Below are 24,933 nucleotides of genomic sequence, written 5' to 3' on the forward strand. Positions count from 1 at the left end.
CTTCCGTGACCACCCGTCACGTGACGCAAGCTCCTGGGCCAAAACAAAACAAGGCACGTGCTCCCGGATGGAGGCTTTAATTTTTTGTGGTTGTTGTTGTTCATAAAACACAATGAACCGTGAGTCTTTTTTATCTTTTTGTTTTTGGCAATACTATGTGCTGTCACGTTTCCTTGTTTATGTTTTCAGTTATTGTCGTTTGTACAGGGTTGGCCCCACCCTCGCGGAACTCGTTTTTCACCATTGATGAGGCTTGTGGGAAATGAAGTTTTATAAGCTTGGCGTTTTCATTAAACTCTTGAGCTTCTCTGTTACCATTAAACTACATTTCCCATCAATACTCGCTATGTGTTGATGTTAGCGGATAACTTGGGCCCGGGTATACTGCAATAACTATCCCCCCGCCTGTAAACAGCTGCATCATCGTTGGGCACAAAACAAAGGTAATACGACTACTTTTTTTCACCACTCTTTGCATTAAATAAGCGTGGAACGTTTGTAGCAGACGTGAATAAACGTTGTCTGTATGCATTTGCGAGTGTACGCAGCAATGTGTCGTTACTAACGCGTTCGAACCAGTTAGTCAAGGTAAAATCAGCGTGATAAACCATACGAGAATCAAACTGCAACTGTTGTGTCGACGTTCTGTTGTATCCTGTTTTCCTATTTCATTCAAATTTAATGGTATGTGTGTTAGCTTAAACTTCATGACTTAGAATGACATGAACAACTGACTTGGTCCCCGTATGGGGGGCACTGTGACAGGTCATGGTGCCTTATGACATAGGATACAAAGTTTATGATTTAAACCTTTAGCGCTAATATCCAATGTGATGATAATTTAATGACATAAGCTTCAAGGCAGTTTGCTCGACTCCAGACAGTCTACCTGAATGTTGTTTAAACTGTTGTTTGTAACAACAAATTGTAATGTTTGTTAGTGATGAAAGTTTTCTCTCCTGTAGATTCTGCAGTGTTGCAGACAACTGACGTAATGTCAGATACGGCAAGTGATACCGAGTCATCCTGTGGTTGGAGCATCATTAGTATTGAGGTAATAAGAACAATTTAAAAAATTCAGAAATCTGTGGCAGCTGGAAAAATACACTGTCTCTCTCCGGATGTACTTGGACACACTAAAATAATAAATAAAAACGTGTAGTAAAACTGATTAAGAAGTATTTTAAAAATTGATACCCTAGGGATGTCCCGATCCACATTTTTTTGGCTCCCTTATCTGATTCAATTTTTTTTGTAGTCTTATTTGATCCGGTGTGGTACCGATCCCTTTTTTTCAACATGAAAAGGTTTTGTTACAAACATGAATTTGTGAAATTGAATACGGTTATGAAAGCTTTATTTTAACTTTTTTTTTTTAAACAAACTAATCTCTTCAACCCAATAGTAATTTATTGACGGTCCCTAGTATTAACCAGCCACTTTAGTGGCACCATGCCATCTCCCTCCAACATGACACAGCAATCCGGGCACGGTGAGGCAGAACCTAAGCCTAATACCCAACGTCCAAAGTGAAACTATACTTCACCACGGTACACTGCAGACATCTCTGCAAGGAGTTGTTACCACACCGACCAAATTGGTGTGTAGCCCTTTGCAACGAATGACCCAAACCCGTGGCGGAAGCCGATATCATCCGATCTTCAAAAATACAGTGGATCGTCCAATGATCCTGACCTTGAAGATCGTATCGGAACATCCCTGGTATATACATTTAAGAAATACAGTAAAAATGATCACCAATATCGACTATAGATAATTGAGATGTCCATACACATGTCTTTTTGACAATTTGTAATCTTTTCTATGGCTGGCAGAGAAGTAGTCAGTGATCACACAATATAAACTTTTATATCGTATTAGAAAATTGTATTAGAAAATAAGCACACCGGATATGATTACACTGTGATTGGCTGGCCACCTGTCCAGGGTGTACCCTGTCTCTCACCCAAAGCCAGCTAGGATAGGATCCTAGCTAGTCATGTCACTAATGAGGAAGACGGAGGAAAAAGCCCAGAATGAAAATACAGAGTATAGCGATGCTGCACGCCTGTAGAAAGTGAAACTTACGCTTGTGTGCCTGAAAAGTAAAAATATCAATCTATGAGGTGTCTCCCAAATGTTTTCCTTCAGTCATACTTTATGTATAAGGGTGGCAGAAGTTGTTATGTGAGAGAGAGTGTGAGTGTGTGTGTACCCTGATGGTTCCCGGTTAGAAGTTGAAAATACACTGATCAATTATAGTGTATAATATCTAACAATCTGCTCTCTTCAGTTTTGGTCCTTTATTAATTCAGTTTAGTAACATTCCTGACAGTTGGGCCATTTGACTTTGTCCATCTGACTTTGCAACACATGTCAAAATATACCTTTTAGTCAAATGAAATGTCAAAACTAGCACCATCCATTGAGTGCTTGTTTGTTGTATCTTTGTGTTTCCAGGGGTCTGATATAGAGACTCTAGTGTCAGAGGCTACTGGACAACATGGAGCTGATCTCTTGGAACGCCCCCCTGTGGTGGAAGCAGAACTACAGGACTCTCTCAATTCAGCGTCTGCTTGTATGAATCTTACTTGAATACTTAAGAAATTATTTTTTTCCATGATTTTAAATTATATATTTCAGATATGCAAATAAACTTTTCTGCAAAAATGGTTCACAAATGAAGTGATAACTTGTATTTGTTGCATTTATCTTAGCAGCTGGACACAATGAAGACAAACGCAATGGCTCATTTGAAGACACTGCAGGAGAACAAACCATAGATGAAACACTGTCCACCCCAAAGGTGAGCGCATCATTGTAAAATCTCACCGGTGGCTACTTTGTGTACAAATTGTCTGGACCTTTCTACATACAGACTGTAGCTGATGCCGCAATGGAGGAACGTGTCACCGTGGTGTCCTCCAGCGAGCAATCTGATATTGTGACTCTTCACGAGCTAAGGGAGGACGAGTGTGACCTTTTGGAGGAGGCGACGGTGCTGACTGCCAATGAGGGATTTAAACTGGGGATGTCGTGCAGCAGCCAGTATGCCTTCACAGCTGGAGAACCTGGTAGGACCACAGCCTCCCTCTATTCTGTCATGATTCTGTCATGCTGTTTTTTTTTTAGTTGCAGTCTTAACTGACCATATTTTGACACAATGTGACAGAGAATCATATCTTCCTTGTTGTTTGTCGCCAAAGAAGGTCTGAGTTCGAGTCACTGGAGACTTACACGGAGTCTCGTGAACTTAGGCTGCCAGCTGCGAAGTCAGCTCACGAGAGGTCACACTTTTACAGGTGGCCTGGTTTGAAGTGTGACATGCAAAGCTTGTTCACCAACTAATCAATAATCAAGAAGACAACACTTAACGCATGTTCAGCTCCTCCTCCGAAGGAGTAGTCAGGCCACACTAGAAAGAAGAAAAAAATTGTCATGGTACGAGAATGTAAAGTGTCTCCCCAAGCAAGTCAGAGCTTTTCTTCCTGTCACTCACACGGTGACTTGCACCAATAATCTGAGATCTTCTCATGTGCATATAAAGTATATAACTACAGTTTACTATTTGTGTCCTATCAGTGTGGCCCTCATACTCCTTTGTAGAAAGTAGTTGTTTTGTAGTTCTTCACTATTTTGGTAGTATTTGTGTGGATCTTATGCTCGTGTGGCTTAAGTTTCTTTTTTTTAAATAAAGTAGCATTTTTAAATTTTTTGCAGCAGACAATGAAAAATATTGAAATTATATTTCACTAAGTCAGAAGGCAGGTTAATTGGTGACTCCAAATTGTCCATAGGTATGAATGTGAGTGTGAATGGTTGTTTGTCTATATGTGCCCTGTGATTGGCTGGCGACCAGTCCAGGGTGTACCCCGCCTCTCGCCCGAAGACAGCTGGGGTAGGCTCCAGCATGCCCGCGACCCTTGTCAGGATAAGCTGTAGAAAATGAGTGAATGAATAAGTCAGAAGGCATGTACCTCTAATTTGTTTTTTCATCACTGTATATGTTTGCCTATATTATACAGATATTACTATTTTGGCAACATGCATGCATTCAGCTGCTACACCCATAGCTACCTCATTTCTACCACTTTAACTTTACATATTCCTCTGTAAAGTTTTTCCAGCAAAGCCGCTGCCTGCCGCCACCTCCAGCAGCAGCGAGGACGAAGCAGGTCCCAATATGGTGGTGCGAAGGCGAAGGTTGAGGAAGAATACGGCAACCGTGACAGAGTCCTGTGAGGAAGAGGAGACGACGGTGGAGTCGGGTCTTAGCGAGGAGGAAGAGAAGGAGGTCAAGGAGGAGAAGCAGGAGGAGGAGCAAAGTCAAAGCCGACCTGCGGCACTGCAAGGCCAAGGCAGTGGAACCCTCAACCTGTGTATCCTGCTCGCCCTCGTTGTAGCCGTCAGCATGGGCTTTGGCCACTTTTACGGTACCTTTGAATTACTTAACTTGTTGCCATTGTTCATGTTTTTATGTGTTGCATTGTCTGGTTGTTTACAGGCACCATGCAAGTACAAGAGAGACTAAAGACAGCAGATAGAGTAATCGAGATGGAAAATGTGAGGGATCTGCTTCAATATCATGTAAGTCAACACTGCATCACACAACGAATTCAACATAGGGCGCTATAATTGCAAGTTGTTACATTTCTATTATATGATGTTTCATGGTTATGCTGCTGGTGGAGTTAACTTGGCCACTTTTCCTTGACGAAGATGTGCATGTGACGTGAATCAGACGTGAATCATTCCACTTGAAATCCACCACAAAACATTCAGGCCATCCGCAAGAATGACCGATATTATGAATGCACTCGGAATTTTTAGAATGCACTTGGAATATCCAAGAATAAACCCAGTCATTTTCATTCTGATGGCATTCTGGCTCATTTTGCCTCTAGCGTTTTGTTTTTTTTTCCTGAAATGGTGTTTCTTTTCACATTTAGGTTAAGGGCAAAAACCGTGGGCTGGATGACTTGGATGATCAGAAGATGATTTTAGTGCTAGCAGACCTCATCAAAAAGATTAGCAAGGAGAACAGGGAACTCAGCATCCAGCAGGGACATGTTGAGGTAACCGATGCTTTCTTCACCTCAATATATTGCAAGATGCAGAGAGATATTTATTGCAGATTGGATGTATTTTAGAGAATAGGCCTTCATATGTATGAATGCATTTTCAACTGGTCTTAGGACCCACATTCGTCCATGACCGTTTATACAAGTCAAACCAAGCAAATGTTTTGAACATTTTAGAGCACAATATCAAGAAACTGAAGAGAAAGACCAGAATAGCTGCATGTGCATCAAAAATAATAAAATATTTGTATACTGCGACCCTCGTGAGGATAAGCGAGAGGCAGGGTACACCCTGGACTGGTCGCCAGCCAATCACAGGGCACATATAGACAAACAACCATTCACACTCACATTCATACCTATGGACAATTTGGAGTCACCAAACCTAGCATGTTTTTGGAATGTGGAAGGAAACTGGAATCTAACGCAGGTCTAGCTGTGTGGCCTGCACGCTAACCACTCTTAACCATGCAGCCTAAATTATATACTAATTGACAGATTTAGTACACATATTACTATCAGTCACAGTGAAGGTGAAAGTACTGTATGCTAATGCTAATGACATAGCACTTTGTGATTAAGTAAGGCATTGTTAGACGAAATACATTCTATTGTGAAATATATATCTATATTTTTTCCTTCACAATCAGGCCCAACGAGATGGCCTGGCAAAGCTGCTGAGACAGAAAGAGGAGAAGAGCAGCATTTTGACAGCCGCAAACCAGCATCTGAAGAGCTCCCTGCAGCGGGAAGAAAAGACGCTATCCACACTGCAGGAGGAGCTGAGCAGCCTGCGCTCCACAGTCCGAGATCTGGAGGCCAAGGGAGCCGGCTCTGACTCGCTGCTGTCCGAAAACCAGAGGCTGAAGGACGAGCTGGAGGGGGAGAAGGAGCTGGTCAGAAACTTTCAGAGCAAGAGGGTTGACATCACGGCGGAGGTGCTGGCGCTGAGGAAGAGGCTGGACAAGGAGAGGAAGGTTACGGATGAGCTGAGGAGGGAAATAAGTGAGCTGAGGAGCAGCAGCAGCGAATCTGGAAGAGAAGCAGACACCCAGGCCGAGGAGCTCCAGTCTCGCCTGAAGGAAGTGGAAAAAAGGCTGGGCTTTGAGCAGCAGCGCTCTGACCTCTGGGAGAGGCTCTACCTGGAAACGAAGAAAGACCAGCCCAAAGGAGACACGGAACCCAAAGTCAGGAAGTCAAAAGAGGGCATGCCAGGGAAAGTGAAAGAGACCTTTGATGCAGTCAAGAACTCCACCAAGGAGTTTGTCCATCATCACAAAGAGCAGATTAAGAAAGCCAAGGAAGCTGTGAAGGAAAACCTGCGCAAATTCTCCGATTCCGTCAAATCGACTTTCCGTCACTTCAAGGAGTCAGCCTCGACCTTCATCAGCAAAGCCAGAGGATTCTATGAAGAGAAATGCAGCAAGAAAAGAAAGTGTCATCACAAACACGACCCCGGCAACCACAACACACGAAAACAAGGTGACAGAGTTCATAAAGAGCGAGGTTGCCAAAACAGCCACCTGAAAGGATGCCGAGGAGTGTTTGACTGCGCCTACCGGGAATCCATGAGCCTCTTCAACACAGCCATGGAGCCCATACGAGCCGACGAGTTCCACCAGCTGCTTCGGAGCTATCTGCAGCAAGAAGTGGACCACTTCCACCACTGGGCGGAGCTGGAGAGCTTCATTAACAACTTCTTTCACAACGGGTACTTCATCCACGATCGCATGCGCTTCACTGACTTCGTCTGTGACGTGGAGGACTACCTGGTTGACATGCACGAATACCACGGGCTTGACAATGACGCCTTTGGAAACCTCGATGACTTCATCTACAGGCACTTCTTTGGAGAAGCTTACACAAACGGCTACGGGCCTAGGTGAGCATCTTGTTAATCACTGAGATATATTATTATTATTAAAAGTGACATAGTTATGTCATTTCACACTGTCCCGACAAATACTGTATGTGTATACAGTGAAGAAAATAAGTATTTGAACACCCTGCTATTTTGCTATTTCTCCCACTTAGAAATCATGGAGGGGTCTGAAATTTTCATCGTAGGTGCATGTCCACTGTGAGAGAGATAAACTAAAAAGAAAAATCCAGAAATCACAATGCATGATTTTTTTAACAATTTATTTGTGTGATACAGCTGCTAATAAGTATTTGAACACCTGAGAAAATGAATGTTAATATTTGGTACAGTAGCCTTTGTTTGCTATTACAGAGGTCAAACGTTTCCTGTAGTTTTTCACCAGGTTTGCACACACTGCAGGAGGGATCTTGGCCCACTCCTCCACACAGATCTTCTCTAGATCAGTCAGGTTTCTGGGCTGTCGCTGAGAAACACGGAGTTTGAGCTCCCTCCAAAGATTTTCGATTGGGTTCAGGTCTGGAGACTGGCTGGGCCATGCTAGAACCTTGATATGCTTCTTACGGAGCCACTCCTTGGTTTTCCTGGCTGTGTGCTTCGGGTCGTTGTCGTGTTGGAAGACCCAGCCACGACCCATCTTCAATGCTCTGACAGAGGGAAGGAGGTTGTTCCCCAAAATCTCACAATACACGGCCCCAGTCATCCTCTCTTTAATGCAGTGCACTCGTCCTGTCCCATGTGCAGAAAAACACCCCCAAAGCATGATGCTACCACCCCCATGCTTCACAGTAGGGATGGTGTTCTTCGGATTGTACTCTTCATTCTTCTTCCTCCAAACACGCTTATTGGAATTATGACCAAAAAGTTCTATTTTGGTCTCATCTGACCATAAAACTTTCTCCCATGACTCCTCTGTATCATCCAAATGGTCATATGCAAACTTAAGACGGGCCTTGACATGTGCTGGTTTAAGCAGGGGAACCTTTCGTGCCATGCATGATTTCACATCATGACGTCTTAGTGTATTACCTACAGTAACCTTGGAAACGGTGGTCCCAGCTCTTTTCAGGTCATTGACCAAGTCCTGTCGTGTAGTTCTGGGCTGATTCCTCACCTTTCTTAGAATCATTGAGACCCCACGAGGTGATATCTTGCATGGGGCTCCACTCCGATTGAGATTGACCGTCATGTTTAGCTTCTTCCATTTTCTAATGATAGCTCCAACAGTGGACCTTTTTTCACCAAGCTGCTTGGTAATTGCTCCGTAGCCCTTTCCAGCCTTGTGGAGGTGTACAATTTTGTCTCTGGTGTCTTTGGACAGCTCTTTGGTCTTCGCCATGTTACAAGTTAAAGTCTTACTGATTGTATGGGGTGGACAGGTGTCTTTATGCAGCTAACGACCTCAAACAGGTGCATCTGATTCAGGATGATACATGGAGTGCAGGTGGACTTCTAATGGGCAGACTAACAGGTCTTTCAGGGTCAGAATTCTAGATGATACACAGGTGTTCAAATACTTATTTGCAGCTGTATCACACAAATAAATTGTTAAAAAATCATGCATTGTGATTTCTGGATTTTTCTTTTTAGTTTATCTCTCTCACAGTGGACATGCACCTACGATGAAAATTTCAGACCCCTCCATGATTTCTAAGTGGGAGAAATAGCAAAATAGCAGGGTGTTCAAATACTTATTTTCTTCACTGTACATTCACCCTGGACTGGTGGCCAGCCAATCAATATAGACAAACAACCATTCACACTCACATTCATACCTATGGACAATTTGGAGTGGCCAATTAACCTAGCATGTTTTTGGAATGTGGGAGGAAACCGGAGTACCCGGAGAAAACCCACGCATGCACGGGGAGAACATGCAAACTCCACACAGAGATGGCCGAGGGTGGAATTGAACCCTGGTCTCCTAGCTATGAGGTCTGCGCGCTAACCACTCACCCGCCATGCCGCCCTATGTGTATACAAGTAATTAAAAATTCCGTAACACTCATTTTCTTGCTCTCCTCCCTCCCAGCGGGCCGCTTGAACGACCAGACCAGTACTCCAGGGAGGAGTCAAGGGTGAATCATCAAGCTCGTAGGCAGCAGAGAGACAGAGCGCGGCATCACAGTGAGCGCAAGTGGAGCAGGACAGGAAGAAACGGACACATGGCAGATGTCAAAATTGAATTGGGCCCTATGCCGTTTGACCCCAAATACTAAAAATGATATAATTCTTTAGTCTTTTTCTGGTTTGTCTGTTTGCACAATATTTATATGTTTTGAAGCTACTGAATGTCTACCAGCTGGGGTTGGTTTGGGGAAGGAATTCTATTTTTGGTATGGGATTAATCGCTATCGGGGGAAAAAAAACACCTCACTTTAAAGGCATTCAACTACAAAACAGTCAAATACCCTTGCGAAGGTAAGGAGGGAAAACTGATTGGACGTTTAAACCAAGTGTTGGCAAAATGTATAGTTATTTAATCTTTGACCCCTAACTACCTCAAGCATCTACTATTCAAAACAGAGCAATTAGATTACCATTCAAATTGCATGTGAATGCTAAGAGATGCTGTCGCTGAGCTGAAATGCGCATAAATGCATTAATTATCAAAGTAATACCCATATAAGAATGTCCAAACTTTTTCCATCCAGAGCCACATACAGAAAATATATCTGAATAATACAATACAATTGGGGACTCTGATTAGCAGCTCAGTTATTAATACAACCTGGGGTATGCTGGCAATGCATTGACATCTTTGTTACACTATTCTGTCAGTTAGCTTTCCTTCCTACCCAAGATTATTTCTTAAAATACCTCAGCCATTAGGTGACTAATGTTCATTTTAACTGACAAATCAAATATACCTTCTGTTACACACCCCTAACAATCGCTATGAGATGAAATTTGTGATCTTTATAGAGGTGACACGTTCATTTGAACTTTCACCCCAGACGCCTCTTTCACATTTTAACAGTATTTTTTAACAATTTCAAAAATCCCTCAATTTGTGAAGTTTCAACTAATAAATGGTAAATTACATTCTTTTTGTGAAAATACATTGACAGCCCAAGCTGGTGCGGAAAGTCAATAGCAAAACAGGGGAGGCTTTAGTGTTTATGTTTTCTAGAATTGTTGTAACATTCCACCTCTTGTTTTTGCTTCATCTCAACTTAAACCTTATGGTTCTTTAACATGCATTTAGTGAGGGAACTTTTAAAGTTCTCACCAAACATTTAGTGCATCATTAACCATTTGGTGTTTGGTTTTCCCATAGGACAGAATGAAGCTGTATCACAAAGCATGGCGTTTAAAATTTACTTCAGCAGCTAATGCACCGTATCAGAAGCATTGTTCCAGTAGTTGTCAGTGCCTTTCGTAAATAAAAATGCTTCCTCCAACTCTTCCCGAGGGAAAATGGGTGTGAAACATCTCTGTTGTCTTTGTGAAGTTATTCTCGTGCAAAAACACAGAGATTTCCTGCAACATAAAACATCAACAGGAAGTAAGAGGTCAAGTTTTCAACCTGCACAGAGATTTGTCAGTATGTTCACCTTCTCTAAAACATCAAACAGAACCAAGTGAGTAGGATATGAGGACTTGTGTGGAAATGAAGTTCTGAGCCAGTGAAGAGGGTCACCATAGAACCTGTCAGCTTTGTCCATGTAATCCTCCTCGCCAAGATCAGGCGGACACTCCAGGAAACTCATCTTCAGTGGGCAGTGAATGTGACTGCATAAAGAGAACAGTTAGCTGCTTTTTCAAGCCCTCTACATCCCATCACGAAGTACCTGTAGAAAGGGGTTGAGTGGCAGGGCATGAGGAAGAGAATGTCCGGCTGTGGCTGTTCAGAGACATGGCAAAGTGTCTGGAGGTGGCTCATGACGTCTAGAACACCGCGCTGATGAATGAGGCCCGTGTAGAGAGCTGTGAGCAGGTTGGTCACTAGCAAAACAGATGCGGCTGCTCGGCGCCACGCTCCCATATTAGCCATCGATAACCCTATGGTCAACCCACCGATAAACGTTAATGGGTATAACACATAGTGTGAAGCGTTGCCATGTCTGAATATGAACTTACCACAAAAGATCATACAAAGAGGAAGCAGAGAATAGATGAACCTGAACTCCTTGTGAGGAAGCAAACTGAAAAGAATAACATACTGTCAGGTATAATAAGAAGGTATCAAAGCATCATTTATGATATTTATGATTTTTGTATGCTTTACCTGTACACGCTGATGGTCCAGATGATAGCCACCAGCAGGATTCTGTATCTTCTGAAAGCCAGGGAGCATCCGTGAAGAAAGAAGGGGAGATGTGGACCGATGATGACCACAAAGCCCTGTGTGAAGTACCAGTGCCAGGGGTGGGAGCCGTAGAAGTCTGCTATGCCATGGAAGACGTTAAACTTCAGGAAGTTAAACTGCACGAAGGTCCACTACACAGCAAGACACAACAACAAAATGTCAATCAAAAGAAAGCCCTATTATTTGTGTAAAAGTCGACTTTTTGATACATCTACTGTATTGAATCTCAACAAATCATGCATCTAGTTTTACCTTTTCATAGAAGATGCAGTCAATTATGGTTGAAATCACAACAGCTGACACCCTAGAGAGATGAAAAAGAAAACATCACCTCCCCAAAACATACGTGTATATATATATATATATATATATATATATATGAAGCCATGAGATTAAAAGCACAAACCCAATCGGGATGTAGTCATGAGAAACTAATCTCAGTTTGTTTTCCTCCTGCCAGAAATGGTAAATCAACAGCGGAAGCCAAACAATCAGGGCCGTCGGACGAACAATAATAGCCAAGGCAACAAGGATCAAATATTTTTTGCTGGGAAGAAACAAAACCCATAAGCAATGCGTTAGCTGGGAATCTATTACACAGACAGAAGGAGACGTATCATATTAAGGAGACCTGCTGTGTGTTTTGGATGCTGGCAGAGGGAAGTAGGAAAGGGCCAGGCAGGTGATGGTAGCCTCCATGCTGTTGCTGAGCGTCCTGGTGCAGCAGAACCACGTGAACCACGAGCACAGATGGCAGAAGAACTGAAGAAACACAATAAAACACATTTTCTCCGAGTACTCCGGTTTCCTCCCACATTCCAAAAACATGCTAGGTTAAATGGCGACTCCAAATTGTCCATAGGTATGAATGTGAATGTGAATGGTTGTTTGTCTATATGTGCCCTGTGATTGGCTGGTGACCAGTCCAGGGTGTACCCCGCCTCTCGTGAGGATAAGTGGTAGAAAATGAATGAATGAATAAAGTTGCGCTATTATAGTGGCAGGTCACACTATTCCACACCCATAGGAAGCGTATGATGCAGAGTTTTGAAACCGTGACTTGACCCTTAACCCTTGAAACTGGCCTATGCGTAAACTCCATAAACACATGCAACCACGTTTGCACCCATCCATCTGTCAGTTCTATTTACCGTCCATTTTGCAACTTGTCCATTCTCTAGTGTCCTGATGAGGAAAAAAAACTTCACGTCTGCACATGCAGCGAGGAGCGCTTGACTGACTCGAGGCAGCCAAATCTGCAGGGGAAAACAAACCAGGTTAAATAACATAACATTAGATTGCAGGTGGTAATAAATTGTCTTAGAGATTATAAAAAAAACTTTCCAGGATATAAACTGAGTCACAGTTCAACAAGTGTAGTAGTTTGTATATGACGGCAAAGAACAGAGGATAGGTGAAGCCTCGAATGCCTGCTTTCCATTCCCAGGTCAGATAGCCATAAGTCACATTGTTAAGGTTATATAAAATTTGTAAAACAATTTGTCATTGAAAAAAAATTAATGAAAATAACAATCTAAAAAAACAGCAACCTTCACAATAAAACAATTATTAAAAGATGATACATATTGTAATATATTTTTAAAAAATGTTGATAGTTAAAGGATATTTGAAGACCATGTGATGGGCAACCTCCAGAGACTGCCAATATTCATCTGGAACAAAACTGGTCTGAACTAGGAAGCAGTTGATCATCCGGAAAGTCACAGAAAATGCTGCAACTCTCAGCACATCTACATGGAGCAAGAATAACGACTTAGTTATTAATGAAAAGTAGGAAGTAGCTACTCCATAGCTTGTCTATAGTGCGATGACGTCACAACAACCAGGAAACCCACCATTCTTAAGAGAGTCATGATCTCCCTTTATGTATAGTAGTGACTTTCTTTTCCTTAGTTTCACATCCTCTTCTTTCCTCCCGAACTTCAGACGTTGTCTAAAAGTCTCCATATGGACATTGTGTCTTTAGACGTACATCTACCTGCCTTACCTGTCCGGAAGACAATCGCTACACTCATTCAGCCAACATTACTCCAAATATTTAACTCGAGGAACTCAAAAACACTTGAGTTGTAGATACAAAACTGACACGACTTAATGGCGATAGCTTCACAACACTGAAGATCCAACTAAACCACCGTGTTTTTTTAAGTATACTGAGGAAATCCAACTTATTGTGTACCCTACTTTTTCAATTGGAAAAAATGTCATTACCGCGCTTCCGGATTTACACCTACTTCCTGTACAGCGTTATATTTAGACTTCAAATTAAAAGTTTAAAATAATGTAACAATAATTCTAACCTCCACTAGACAGCAAATTAAAATTGCTAATCGAAATGAATAGATTAAGTATTATAAGTATTATACATCTGCCATTTAGCGTTAGAGATCATCTAATATGTTGAGGGACAAACTGTACAACATAGGTATGGGCTGGGATTTAAAATGTATATTGGGAAAGGGTGACAACACCAAAGAATGTTGTCATGCACTATTTTATTTTGTTTAGGCGTGTGTTTGTTTTGATTTTCACTCTTCTGTAAGTCTGTAACCTAAGTACACACCATGCGTATCCATCCTCCGGTACAGTAGGAGGCGGTATGCACCTATGTTGGTAGCAACCCGCCATATACAACAACAACAACAAGAAGGAGAAACTCTGCAATATGGCGTTAAGTGACCCTTCCGTATCCTCCTTGTTGAGCCTGCTCTAACGTCGTGTTCTTCTGTCTATCCGTGGTCAGTACAATCACACGCGTCAGATACTACCCCGGTGAGTTCAAGATAAACACATATTATGAATAACCTGGTAACTTGTCAGTCTCTGAAAACTGACAGGCTAGCCATGAAGCCATTATGCTAACATGCAACGACAACAACAATCTGTGGGAACATCCGGTGCTATCTTTCAGTGTAAAACTACTTCATAGTATTTCATCTCAGGCAGTTTTAACAGTGCTAGTAGATAGATGTTGAAGTATGTATTTATTCTGATGCCATGGATAGGTCAAACAGCAAAAATTACATAGCGTGTTGAGTGGTAGATATAGTTGACCCAGCTTGTACTCCAGTGTTTGTAACATTGCTGTTCTTTCAGGACCATCTTGTGCCCTCAACATCGGAACTGTGTATTGCAAGAAGTCATGTTTCGACAGAAAATACCTTTCACACAGATGGCCTTTGCCGCAGTGCTTGGAGTTGCGGGTGGTTTCTACATCTACAGACCCTACTACGACACAGTGACAAAGATCACAACACAGCAGCAGCAAAACCAGGATATGACACAAAAGGACAATGTACCTGATGGAAAGAAATCTAAGTGCACTAATGAACAGCAAGAATAAAAATATTTATAAGTTGTTGATACTGTGTCATGTAATTCATAATTATCATAACAAAAACAGGCAAATCAATGGTAAATTAGCAGCCAAAGTATGGACCATATATACTGTATGTGGTTCTGACTTAGGGTATAGTTCTATGATAGTATAATATTTTTCAAACCACACATATATATTTATATAACACTTCTCCACTGTGTGTGAAGTGATGAAATACACTACTGGAAGTAGTGCAACTAAGAACTAGTCTAAAGCACAGGTATAATTATGAATATGGGAACTGTACATTGTGGCAATTAGGCTCCCTCTAGTGTCAAGAGTTGGGACCAGCTTTAGCCACGAAAAATACCCAAAGATGAGAAATGCACATATCACAGGAGACATGTATTTGGCTCCCTCTAGTGTCCAGAGTTGGGACCAGCTTAATCCGGCTACATAAAAAAAACTTGTAGTGAGTACAGCATATTCGCTGGATATTTGTCAAACACTCCCTTACTGTTTTGGAAAGCTATACTGTATTCCACCAATCACCAAAATCTTTGCGAACAATCGTCCCCTGAAATTATTTTATATTAAATTGCCACTGTGAAATCAACTCATATTGTGACAATTTTGATTGTGTTTAAACTTAAACAGGTTCAGAATACTTACTGGTCTGTCTACTCGGTAGAAGCGATGTTGGCCCAGTGTAATTTCTGGAATTAATTTGCTCAGTAAAGTTCACTCGTGTTTCTCTTTAGTTAGTTTTTTAAGTGTTTTGGGGGGAATTTAACGATCATGTTCAAACACTACAGTTACCATTGTTTTGGCTTCTACGTCATGGTTCGTCTGAGTGTGTCGGTAATGCTATTGCTGTTCTTCAGTTGACTGTCTAATTTCTGGAATTTCTCCTCGGTCAGGTCAGTAATAGTCACCGGTTTGTGTTTCCAGTTGGTCTAGTGCGGTGACGGTTTTGTGCTTCTATGTAATGGATAGTTTATTTTTCATCATGGCGTCAGTATGTGTAGTTTTATTCCTTGTATTTGTTGTTATGCTAATTACAATTTTCTTTAATTGAGTCTGCATGGTTGGTGTTGGTTAAGTCTAATTACTGGCGTTTCTCTATGTTATCTTCAAGCCAGTCAAGTCACTCTAGCAGGTTTATAATGGCCAGTAGCCAGAAGTGTTTCTCTTAAGCATGAAAGTGAAGTGAGTCCGAGATGATGAAACAAGTTGGAGCCCGGCAGGGAGGAGGAGGAGCCCAGCACACTTGCTTGCTCGCTCGCTCTTTCCTTTCTCAACTCAGCAGCAGCTCGTAGTCATAAAAGTGCTTGAGTAAAGTCGCCTCTGACATCTAATGGTTCAGAGAGGACGCGAAAAATAAAAGTCACTTTTTTCTTCTTTTGGTGAGCTTTGTTTTTCCCTTCCAAAGCAACAAGTGGCAGCAACGCCCCGGGGCTGGTGAGTGAAGTAAGTTAGCTATCAGGAAATGTCAGCACACTTTTAGCATCTGTTAGGACGGGGCTAGCTTCAACTCTATGTGGGAGCTTTTCAGCGTTATTTTAGTGACAAAACAGCACTCCTTGGCTATTAACTCACTCTAATGTCACTGGGGGAAACTATTTTACAACACTTTGAGAACCGTTAGCTTCTCCTCCAGCGTGTAATTCATTGGGGGTTCTTTAAATACTGAACTTGGTTGACAACTTAAGTAGAGGTTTGTCCACCAAAACATGTCTGATGGAGTCAGGTGAGTAGTTCAGTGATATAAACATGAAAGGGTCATTGCTTCTTATATTTTACTTAGTTTTTCTTTCACTTTGATGTGATGTGCCTCCTCCTGCTTCTGGGAAAGAACTTGTTATAGGAAGTTCCATCAATGTTGAGTAGTCGAGTTGTCTTTTTATTATTAAGGTCTATGTACTAGTTACTATTAGGATTGTCCAAAATGCAGACCCTTAGCATATTGTAGAAATAAAATTAAATATTGAAACAACAGCAAAAATGGGGAAAATAGAGCAGAAAGTCACAATCTAAACAGAAAAGGCTGAAATGTTGATACTAGTAATTAATAACAAAGCTTTGTATTTAAACGAATTGTCCATAGGTGAATGTGAGTGTGAATGGTTGTTTGTCTATATGTGCCCTGTGATTGGCTGGCCACCAGTCCAGGGTGTACCTCGCCTCTCGCCCAAAGACAGTTGGGATAGGCTCCAGCACTCCCCGCGACCCTCGTGAGGAAAAAGCGGTAGAAAATGAATGAATGAATGTATTTAAACATATGCAATTTATACATCCATCCATTTTCTATACTGCTTACCCTCATTAGGGTCACGGGAGTATGCTGGAGCCTATCCCAGCTGACTTCGGGCGAGAGGTGACGTAATTTATTCCACCCATGGCCAACCTCCAGGCATGCCCACTCCGCTGTGATTGGTCACACACCCAAAGTGCTTCCTAACTATGACCCATATAAGGAAGTCCGCCCCTCTGTGACATCACAAAGGAGCTGTTTTACCACGCCTTTTGAAACCGAGTGTTTTGAGCCATCCCAAACTTTTTTCAGGGCTCACTTCCAAATGCGCAAACTTCATTATCTGACACTTTGGCATCGTTTAACACGAGAATTTAACTACATTTATAGGTCAGAAAAGTGGAAAAAAGCATAATGGGTCCCCTTTAAAACAGAAAATGAAAGTCAAACAAGAAAATTAAAGTATAGATGCTCAGGCTATTGTTGTGTATGCTCATGTAACGGATGCCCCACTACCTCGGTTTTAAGAGCTGCGCTGAGCACACGGTCGACAGTCTAGGCTTTTGGCCGAGCGGTCAGCGCTCTCGTCTCCCATTATGAAGGCCCTGTATTGGAGCACCGGCGCGGGTCGTGTGAAGCAGGCAGGTTACACTCAGATACCTGAAGCATTAGGGGTACACTGGCTGTGTGTGTTCAATTTTAAGGTTTCATAATGTGGTTATAAGTAATGTGATCAGACAAATAAAGCATAGACAACAAAGTTAGGGGTACATGTGTTGCCAAACCTTCATGCTTTTGTGTGCAGAGGTTCAGGGTTACATCATGGGGTGTCCTAATTTTTTCCCATGTTTTTATATCCGGATTTCAGCCCCTGAATTGGAGTGCTGCCCAGGGTGGGCCCTCTACTTCTTACTGACAAAATGATTAGAGCTGTTTTTTTGTTGGGTGCCCTGCATGGAAAACAAACATACCAACTTCACTACCACTGCAGGAAAAGGACTTGAACATAGCAATTACTTCCTCAGAGGGTGAGAGAACAATAGAAAATGAAATATTTTTAGCTAGACAATCTTCAAAACTTCATTAAAACTAAACTTTTTTTAATTTTGAGAATGTTTCTGAATGTTCTGAATTCCTGTTTTTATGCCATGGTTGTATTGATCACAATACATAATGCTTTCTGGAGGAGTTGTAACTACTGGAGGTTGACATGGATGTAGCTTAACTTCCCATAGCTGGGGACTAGTCAAACTAGTTCAGAGTGCCTCTGCTCCTAATAGCGCAATCCATTTCGCCTCAGTTGCATTAAGACACACATGATTCATCACTTTCACACAACAGACAATTCCATATGGATCAAGTCATTGTTATTATTATGCCCCTCCCTCAACATGGTTGGCAGCATGGTTGGATTTGTGACTTTGCCTTGAGGCCAGTTAGATTACTACAACAAGCTCATTAACTGCCAAGAAAATATTACTGTAAAATATGACTGTACATTGTATGTATACATATAATACATGTAACAAGAGCATGAGGAGCCCATTGTTTTTGTCTTCTCAACCCAAATATCGTTAGCTTGAATTCCCTAAGGCATAAAAGTCAATACAGGAATGATGATAATTGCAAGAATGACTCGAGAGAGTGACATGACTAACAAAGTAGGAATGCAATTTCACTTTTAATAAAGCACTAAACCCGCACCCTCCCCAAAGAATCACAATTATTAACAATCTAATTACTCCAGGATTGTAAGTTCATTCTTACTGGTAGCATTTCCCACTTCTGCTTCCTTCTCATCACTGTGGAATTTTTACATTTATTTTCATTTTACCATGTTAGAACTTGTAATTTTTTAATTAATTTGTTATTAGAGTACTATGTAAATAGTAGAGTAGGGGTTTTTGTTCGACTCCGTCACTTAATGATCTGCGTCAGTCTGAAAAAAAAAATGACAGGAAACCTGCACAACAGTGTGTTGAGACACACTGAGTGAGTCTCCGTTGTCGTCAGCAGCCCTTTTGAATTGTACTCGCGTACACGCTTGTACCAAGCCAAGATTCATAGAAATCTGTTATATGACCCAGCTACCTGAATATTAAACTAATATTAAACTGTTCATGCATTGTATCGACCCACTATAAATCTGTACATTTCTAACACTTCTGTTTTCTATGGTGTCATCTTTCATTATTATAACCTATGACAGCAGATTACGTAAAAAAAAACAAAAATCACCCTGATGAAGGCTGAATTTGTTGTAGTGATTTACAGTTAATATGGGGATCAGCGGGGCTATTAGGATCCAATGAAGGTGCTGTAATGAAAGATATAAAACAACAGTATGTGGTGAGATTAAGTCAATTAGCTCATATGCTTACTCAAGTATACATGAATGAATTAATGGACTAGTAGTGAAACAGTTGAGTTCAAGTGGTCTGAAGTTATACTGCCAAATTAGAAATGCATGATCTTGTCCCAGCAGACAACCGCTCAGCCAGTGTTGATATGGCTGATGTGCTTATAGCAAACAACACTATAGCAAGTATAACACATGACTTTCACGCCAACAGCTGAGTAGTCCAACCAATATTCTAAAGCACAAGCACATGGTGGTCTTAGATCACAGCAGATAGACACATGGATGCTGCTATCAGCTGTTAGCATCATTGTGAGTGAGTTCATCAAGCATCTTGCTTTCGCAAAAGGACCTTAATCTTCTTATGGCTCCAGATGAAAGGATCAGTGGGGGGTCACCGTGAAAGAATGTAAGGCTTGTTTGAACGCTCTTTCTGCACACTGGTCATATGATGTATCGGCGCGTTCTTCTGACTGGAATTAGTCAACCATGTGAAGTGTGAAAATGTGCAGTTGAATAAATCAAAAATAGCTATGTAGAATACATTTCAGTGTAAACGTAGTAGTAAACAATATGTGTCCATGAGTGCTCTATATCATGGGTCTAAAACTGGTGCCAGCCGGTCTCTAAAGCAGGTGATTTTTAATGATCAACACCTCCAATTTGAGGGAAGGAGCTCATCAATTAAATCATCTGCTGCTCGGAGAGTAAGTCTGCTGTGTCTTGGCCCTACTGGGAAGAGTTTGAAACCTCTGCTATCCTTGGACGCTTGTGACATTCTCAATTTTCAATGCAGTACATGTGTATAAAAAAATAATGCGGCTCAGGGTTGGATCAAGGAGATTGATTTGTTGTGGCGACCCCCTGTAGGGAAAAGCCGAACAAGAAAGAAAAGAAGTATCTTAACATGACGTTTAATATGAAAACCACAGTGTTACAATTTATCCATCATATACCATCATTTTGTGACAGTCACAATGTTAAATGCCAACTGAATAATGAAGATGGAGTGTAGATTTTAATTCTAGAGGTTTCACTAAAATGTCAGTAAACACAACAGCTATACAAAAGTATTATTTTCTCTAGTGCCACATTTAAAGGCAAAGGTTTAATTAATTTGAACATGCATACAAGTTACATTACATTACAATTCAAGGAATATCTTTCCAACATTTACAAATGGCAATGTCTTGTGTGTGTTTTAGAAATCAAGCTCTCACCATGTCTGATGGGGAATATGATTACCTCATCAAGTTCCTAGCCCTGGGTGACTCTGGTGTGGGAAAAACTAGTTTCCTCTACCAATACACTGATGGCAAGTTCAATTCCAAGTTCATCACCACAGTTGGAATCGACTTCAGAGAAAAACGAGTGGTAAGCAAAGGCTCTTTTCTTCAAGAATGAAAGCGATTAAGTCATAGTGTTTTGTTTGTTTGTTTTTTTTTAGTAAAGTAATTGTGTATAAGCTAGGAGACCAGGGTTCAATTCCACCCTCGGCCATCTCTGTGTGGAGTTTGCGGGTACTCCGGTTTCCTCCCACATTCCAAAAACATGCTAGGTTAATTGGCGACTCCAAATTTTCCATAGGTATGAATGTGAGTGTGAATGGTTGTTTGTCTATATGTGCCCTGTGATTGGCTGGCCACCAGTCCAGGGTGTACCCCGCCTCTCGCCCCAAGACAGCTGGGATAGGCTCCAGCACCCCCCGCGACCCTTGTGAGGAAAAAGCGGTAGAAAATGAATGAATGAATGAATCAATGAATTGTGTATAATATTTTAATGACTTCTTGTTTTATCTTTTGGACGAGTACATACACTCTTATACATTCTATATATATCTGAAAAAGTTTTATCGGTGCACCCCTGTTGGTAACAGAAGCAAGCACCTACCATCAACAAGCACCTGAGCAGGGCTAATATTTACCATCAATCACTAAAATGTCCATCATTTCCCATCTTTTTAAAGATATCCAAATGAAATAAATGTTCACATATACCGGTCTATATTTGTAAAGCCCAGAGTGATAAAAAAAAAAACAAGTACACAAAAATGAGTCACAAAAGTGAATATACTCATCACATTTCAACAACCAATGCTATATAATGGTAATCTATACTGCTGTCCAAACTGCACACTGACTACTCTAAAGTTGTGTGTAGTTCGATATTTACTTCATTTTTACTGCACTAGTGAAGTGAGATTGTGGTGACTAATGGTGCAAGGTGTTGCAGTAAATGTGTCTTCTGACAGATATACAAATCTACTGGTCCTGATGGCTCATCAGATCGAAGTCAGAAGATCCACATGCAGCTGTGGGACACCGCAGGACAGGAAAGGTGTGTTACACAAACACTTTGTACGTCTCAGTGTTCAATTAACTTCAGTTGTGTTTTGATTTTTTTTTTAATCAGGTTTCGGAGTTTGACCACTGCCTTTTTCAGGGATGCTATGGGTTTTCTTCTGCTGTTTGACCTCACCAGTGAACAAAGTTTCCTCAATGTCCGAAACTGGATGAGTAGGTCAACATCTTTAATCAAGATCTTTATCTTTAATAAGTAGGGATGTAAACGATTCAATACCAGTGTTATTTATCGTGCACCCCTAGTTGTAGGTCATGTCTGTTACATAAAGTAAATAATACCGTTTCTGTCAGGCCAGTTACAAGTGCACGCCTACTGCGAAAACCCAGACGTGATTCTGTGTGGCAACAAATGTGACCTGTCTGAACAAAGAGTCGTGAGGGAGGATGAAGCCCGAGAACTGGCAGAAAAGTACGGGTAGGTCTCACTCATTCGCACACACAAAAACCTCTCCCAGGAACATTTACTAATGAGGCAGTGGCCAACATGTTTGCTAAAGTCAGTGAAAAGAGAAACGTCAGACTCTATTGGCCCTCCTGGAAAAGTCAATATTTGTCCACATGTGTAAAGTATCCTACCCTGGCACACCTGTACTAAAAAGCAAATAGTGTAATGGATGAGAACAGCATGAAGTGTTTTAAAAGGCTTTTCTAGAAGATTAAACGCAAGCCTGTTTGTCTTAGCTAGGCAGGCGCACACATCAAGGTTTTGTTTGTATCCTCAGTAATGGTAGGCTCTACAGCCACCTTGACACTCAAATTTTGTCCACGCAATTCATCGTAAACAGTTGTGAAGTACTATTGTTGCGTGCCAGTGCACCAAGGTGCATTTAGAACAGTTTTTTTCTGACACATTTAATCGTCGTGCCACTTGCGTGAACTTGTCGTGAATATTGCACAACCTGTTCCCAAACATTGCGGCTCGTGTGTATCAAAGCATGTCACTTATCAACCCGGCACGCATTGATTTTACACACTCAAGACATCAGCAAGCAATACTAAGATGCCTCCCAAGAAGGCAACCAGAGGGAGAGTCAGGCCTTGGAAGAAGAGTCCAGGCAAGAAACCGAGCACCTCCACAATAGTTCTGCAGCTGCAAGATCATATAAGCGCCTTTTCTTCTCTGCAATGAGAGCTTCTTTGGAGTTCAACCTCTTGTAGGTTCCTTGCAAATAGAGTAATTAATGAGGCTATGGGTGATGCTTGCTATATGTGGCATCACGCAAGACACAGCGGCGCCAAATAGTGTCGCAACCGCTTCAGGAATGTGGGAAGTGGTGGTGACAATGCACAGCCATTCAAGAACAATGCACATCACGTGTATTCGGTACATTACTCAGGTGTAAATAAATTGTACACTAGCATGGCATTTCATGCCAATTTTTGGTCACAAATTGTGTGCAAACTCGTCCTCACGCTTTCAGGCATGACGTCTAAATGACGCATATTTGCCACAGCGAGGAAAAATTGTGAAGTGTCAAGGTGGATTAAGACAAGTCAACTGCACATTTTCCCTATTAATCTAAAAGTTATATGCATATTACATTCATTTTGTTGCTTCAACAGAATCCCTTACTTTGAGACGAGTGCGGCAAATGGCCAGAACGTCAACGAGGCTGTGGACATCCTACTCGACCTCATCATGAAGAGGATGGAACGATGTGTGGACAAGTCCTGGATCCCTGATGGCACCTTCAGAACCAATGGACCCAACAATGCAGACTTGGCAGACAGCTCAAACAAAGGCAAATGTGCATGTTAAGAATGTGGAGGAGTCATTTAAATGAAAGGGGACCTATTATGCTCATTTTTCGACCCTTTGTATTGAGTTGTGGACTCCTATAGATCAGCTACACACAATAACCCGCACAGAAAACCTTTTAGAATTTGCAGAATCTGCACCTATTCCAGTTGTATTTCCTTTGATTTGTGCTTCCTGCCAAAACGGTCTGTGGTAATTTATTCCACCCACGGCCCGACTCCGGCATGCCGGCTCCGCTGTGATTGATCACATGTCCAAAGTGCTTCCTAAGTATGCAAACCTCATTATCTGAAACTTTAGCATCGTTTAGCACGAGAATACAACATTCTAACTATATTTAAAGGTCAGCAAAGTGGAAAACGCATAATAGGTCCTCTTTAAATATGAAGGTGATGTGTCTGTTTTAGGTTAAACATGCAAGTTGGTGAGCCATAAACCTACTGATTGGTGATACCTGCTGTGTAATATGTCACTTACGTGCCTTTGGACATTTGTGACTTTGTCGGGTGCTTGAGGGTGGGAATATTTGTTTACCATAATGCTAAATTATAAAAAGGCAACATTAGTCATATACTGTATGAGCTTTTTAATTATTTGGGACAACATTCCTCAACAATAAGCACCAATTATGTCTTCTGTAAGTAATACAGAAATATAGAGAAATACTGTATATGTGACAAATAATACAATTTGTATTATTTGTGTTTGTATTATTTGATTGTTTTGATTTTTCATTGAGTTTCTGAGTAAAGAAAAGTCATAAAATATTCATGCAATTATACAAAGGTTCATTGAGAAGCAATTTGTATTTGCAGTTTCCATTTCAAATACTCCAGATCACTTCATAAACATTGTATATTCTGTATTCTAATGTCATCATTTACATGAATGATATTTACACTTAATGGCAGTAAAACACTGAAATGCAATTGTTGTCCAAAATGGTTTTAGGTTTTTTTTTTTCAAAGTCCATAAACTGACTCATATGTGTAAAAATAAGAACATGTGTGTTCCAAATACAGTTGATTTTTCATCTATACATTTTCTATGCCGCTTATCCTCACAAGGGTCGCAGGTATGCTGGAGCCTATCCCAGCTGTCTTTGGGCGAGAGGTGGGGTACACCCTGGACTGGTCACCAGCCAATCACAGGGCACATACAAACAAACAATCATTCACACTCACATTCGTACCTATGGACAATTTTGATGTTAGAGGGAACTGGAGTACCTGGAGAAAGCCCACACACAGGGAGAACATGCAAACTTCACACAGAGATGTCCAAGCGGAGAATCAAACCCAGGTCTTCCCGATCTCCTGTCTGTGTGGCCCATGCTCACCGCTCGGCCACTGCCGGCCCCAGTTGATTTTTGCTCCCTTAAAATTTGAATTGATCTATTGAATGAATCGAAATTCGTGCCATAATTTGAGAAAATTGTGTATTTATTTTAATAAAGAAAATACAACATTTTTATTTATTTATAATGAACTGTAATTTGAATAAAAATGAACATGATAAATAATTTTCTCTTTATAATTATTCACAAAACATACAATATTTATCATTATGAATGTGGGTAATACAAT

The 24,933-nt window shown here is 41.2% G+C and overlaps 4 protein-coding genes across 6 annotated transcripts; 3 read left to right on the forward strand and 1 right to left on the reverse strand.

Moving 5' to 3' along the window:
* The first annotated feature begins 249 nt into the window (after positions 1-249).
* Positions 250-10,394, forward strand: ccpg1 (cell cycle progression 1). 2 transcript variants are annotated; one of them, XM_058089351.1, is made up of 10 exons: positions 250-443; positions 966-1,054; positions 2,461-2,578; positions 2,721-2,806; positions 2,879-3,074; positions 4,119-4,433; positions 4,505-4,587; positions 4,950-5,075; positions 5,732-6,963; positions 8,993-10,394. In XM_058089351.1, the coding sequence occupies exons 2-10, from the start codon at positions 995-997 to the stop codon at positions 9,177-9,179; spliced, it is 2,403 nt and encodes an 800-aa protein (XP_057945334.1). In that variant the 5' UTR covers positions 250-443; positions 966-994; the 3' UTR covers positions 9,180-10,394. The 2 variants fall into 2 exon arrangements, with proteins under 2 accessions (XP_057945334.1, XP_057945333.1); XM_058089350.1 differs by having other exon boundaries at positions 253-443; positions 2,718-2,806.
* pigb (phosphatidylinositol glycan anchor biosynthesis, class B) lies at positions 8,825-14,074 on the reverse strand. Its single transcript, XM_058089352.1, has 12 exons — positions 13,129-14,074; positions 12,900-13,023; positions 12,617-12,734; positions 12,424-12,528; positions 11,904-12,034; positions 11,679-11,819; positions 11,525-11,576; positions 11,192-11,403; positions 11,044-11,108; positions 10,755-10,965; positions 10,518-10,695; positions 8,825-10,443 (listed from the first exon to the last, which is right to left on the reverse strand). The coding sequence occupies exons 1-12, from the start codon at positions 13,238-13,240 to the stop codon at positions 10,330-10,332; spliced, it is 1,563 nt and encodes a 520-aa protein (XP_057945335.1). The 5' UTR covers positions 13,241-14,074; the 3' UTR covers positions 8,825-10,329.
* On the forward strand, positions 13,902-14,645 carry LOC131139606 (protein PIGBOS1). The gene is made up of 2 exons (XM_058089353.1): positions 13,902-14,065; positions 14,390-14,645. The coding sequence occupies exon 2, from the start codon at positions 14,436-14,438 to the stop codon at positions 14,634-14,636; it is 201 nt and encodes a 66-aa protein (XP_057945336.1). The 5' UTR covers positions 13,902-14,065; positions 14,390-14,435; the 3' UTR covers positions 14,637-14,645.
* Positions 14,646-15,882: 1,237 nt separating this feature from the next.
* On the forward strand, positions 15,883-24,854 carry rab27a (RAB27A, member RAS oncogene family). 2 transcript variants are annotated; one of them, XM_058089233.1, is made up of 6 exons: positions 15,883-16,082; positions 20,431-20,599; positions 21,477-21,562; positions 21,638-21,741; positions 21,880-22,003; positions 23,152-24,854. In XM_058089233.1, the coding sequence occupies exons 2-6, from the start codon at positions 20,447-20,449 to the stop codon at positions 23,345-23,347; spliced, it is 663 nt and encodes a 220-aa protein (XP_057945216.1). In that variant the 5' UTR covers positions 15,883-16,082; positions 20,431-20,446; the 3' UTR covers positions 23,348-24,854. The 2 variants fall into 2 exon arrangements, with proteins under 2 accessions (XP_057945216.1, XP_057945215.1); XM_058089232.1 differs by having other exon boundaries at positions 15,883-16,073.
* The last annotated feature ends 79 nt before the right edge of the window (positions 24,855-24,933 follow it).

This window comes from Doryrhamphus excisus, chromosome 12 (assembly GCF_030265055.1).
Source record: "Doryrhamphus excisus isolate RoL2022-K1 chromosome 12, RoL_Dexc_1.0, whole genome shotgun sequence".
Lineage (NCBI taxonomy): Eukaryota > Metazoa > Chordata > Actinopteri > Syngnathiformes > Syngnathidae > Doryrhamphus > Doryrhamphus excisus.

What these genes read in the sequence shown, in the direction of transcription:
- ccpg1 (XM_058089350.1), top strand. Translation starts at nt 995, where the DNA reads ATGTCAGATACGGCAAGTGATACCGAGTCATCCTGTGGTTGGAGCATC. An exon ending in TCTCAATTCAGCGTCTGCTT is followed by an intron (nt 2,579 to 2,717) that starts GTATGAATCTTA and finishes CATTTATCTTAG; the next exon opens with CAGCTGGACACAATGAAGAC. An exon ending in AAACACTGTCCACCCCAAAG is followed by an intron (nt 2,807 to 2,878) that starts GTGAGCGCATCA and finishes TTCTACATACAG; the next exon opens with ACTGTAGCTGATGCCGCAAT.
- LOC131139606 (XM_058089353.1), top strand. Translation starts at nt 14,436, where the DNA reads ATGTTTCGACAGAAAATACCTTTCACACAGATGGCCTTTGCCGCAGTG.
- rab27a (XM_058089233.1), top strand. Translation starts at nt 20,447, where the DNA reads ATGTCTGATGGGGAATATGATTACCTCATCAAGTTCCTAGCCCTGGGT. An exon ending in CAATGTCCGAAACTGGATGA is followed by an intron (nt 21,742 to 21,879) that starts GTAGGTCAACAT and finishes CGTTTCTGTCAG; the next exon opens with GCCAGTTACAAGTGCACGCC. An exon ending in GAACTGGCAGAAAAGTACGG is followed by an intron (nt 22,004 to 23,151) that starts GTAGGTCTCACT and finishes TTGCTTCAACAG; the next exon opens with AATCCCTTACTTTGAGACGA.
- pigb (XM_058089352.1), bottom strand. Translation starts at nt 13,240, where the DNA reads ATGGAGACTTTTAGACAACGTCTGAAGTTCGGGAGGAAAGAAGAGGAT. An exon ending in GTGACTCAGTTTATATCCTG is followed by an intron (nt 12,529 to 12,616) that starts GAAAGTTTTTTT and finishes TTTCCCCTGCAG; the next exon opens with ATTTGGCTGCCTCGAGTCAG. An exon ending in TGGACCATCAGCGTGTACAG is followed by an intron (nt 11,109 to 11,191) that starts GTAAAGCATACA and finishes TATTCTTTTCAG; the next exon opens with TTTGCTTCCTCACAAGGAGT.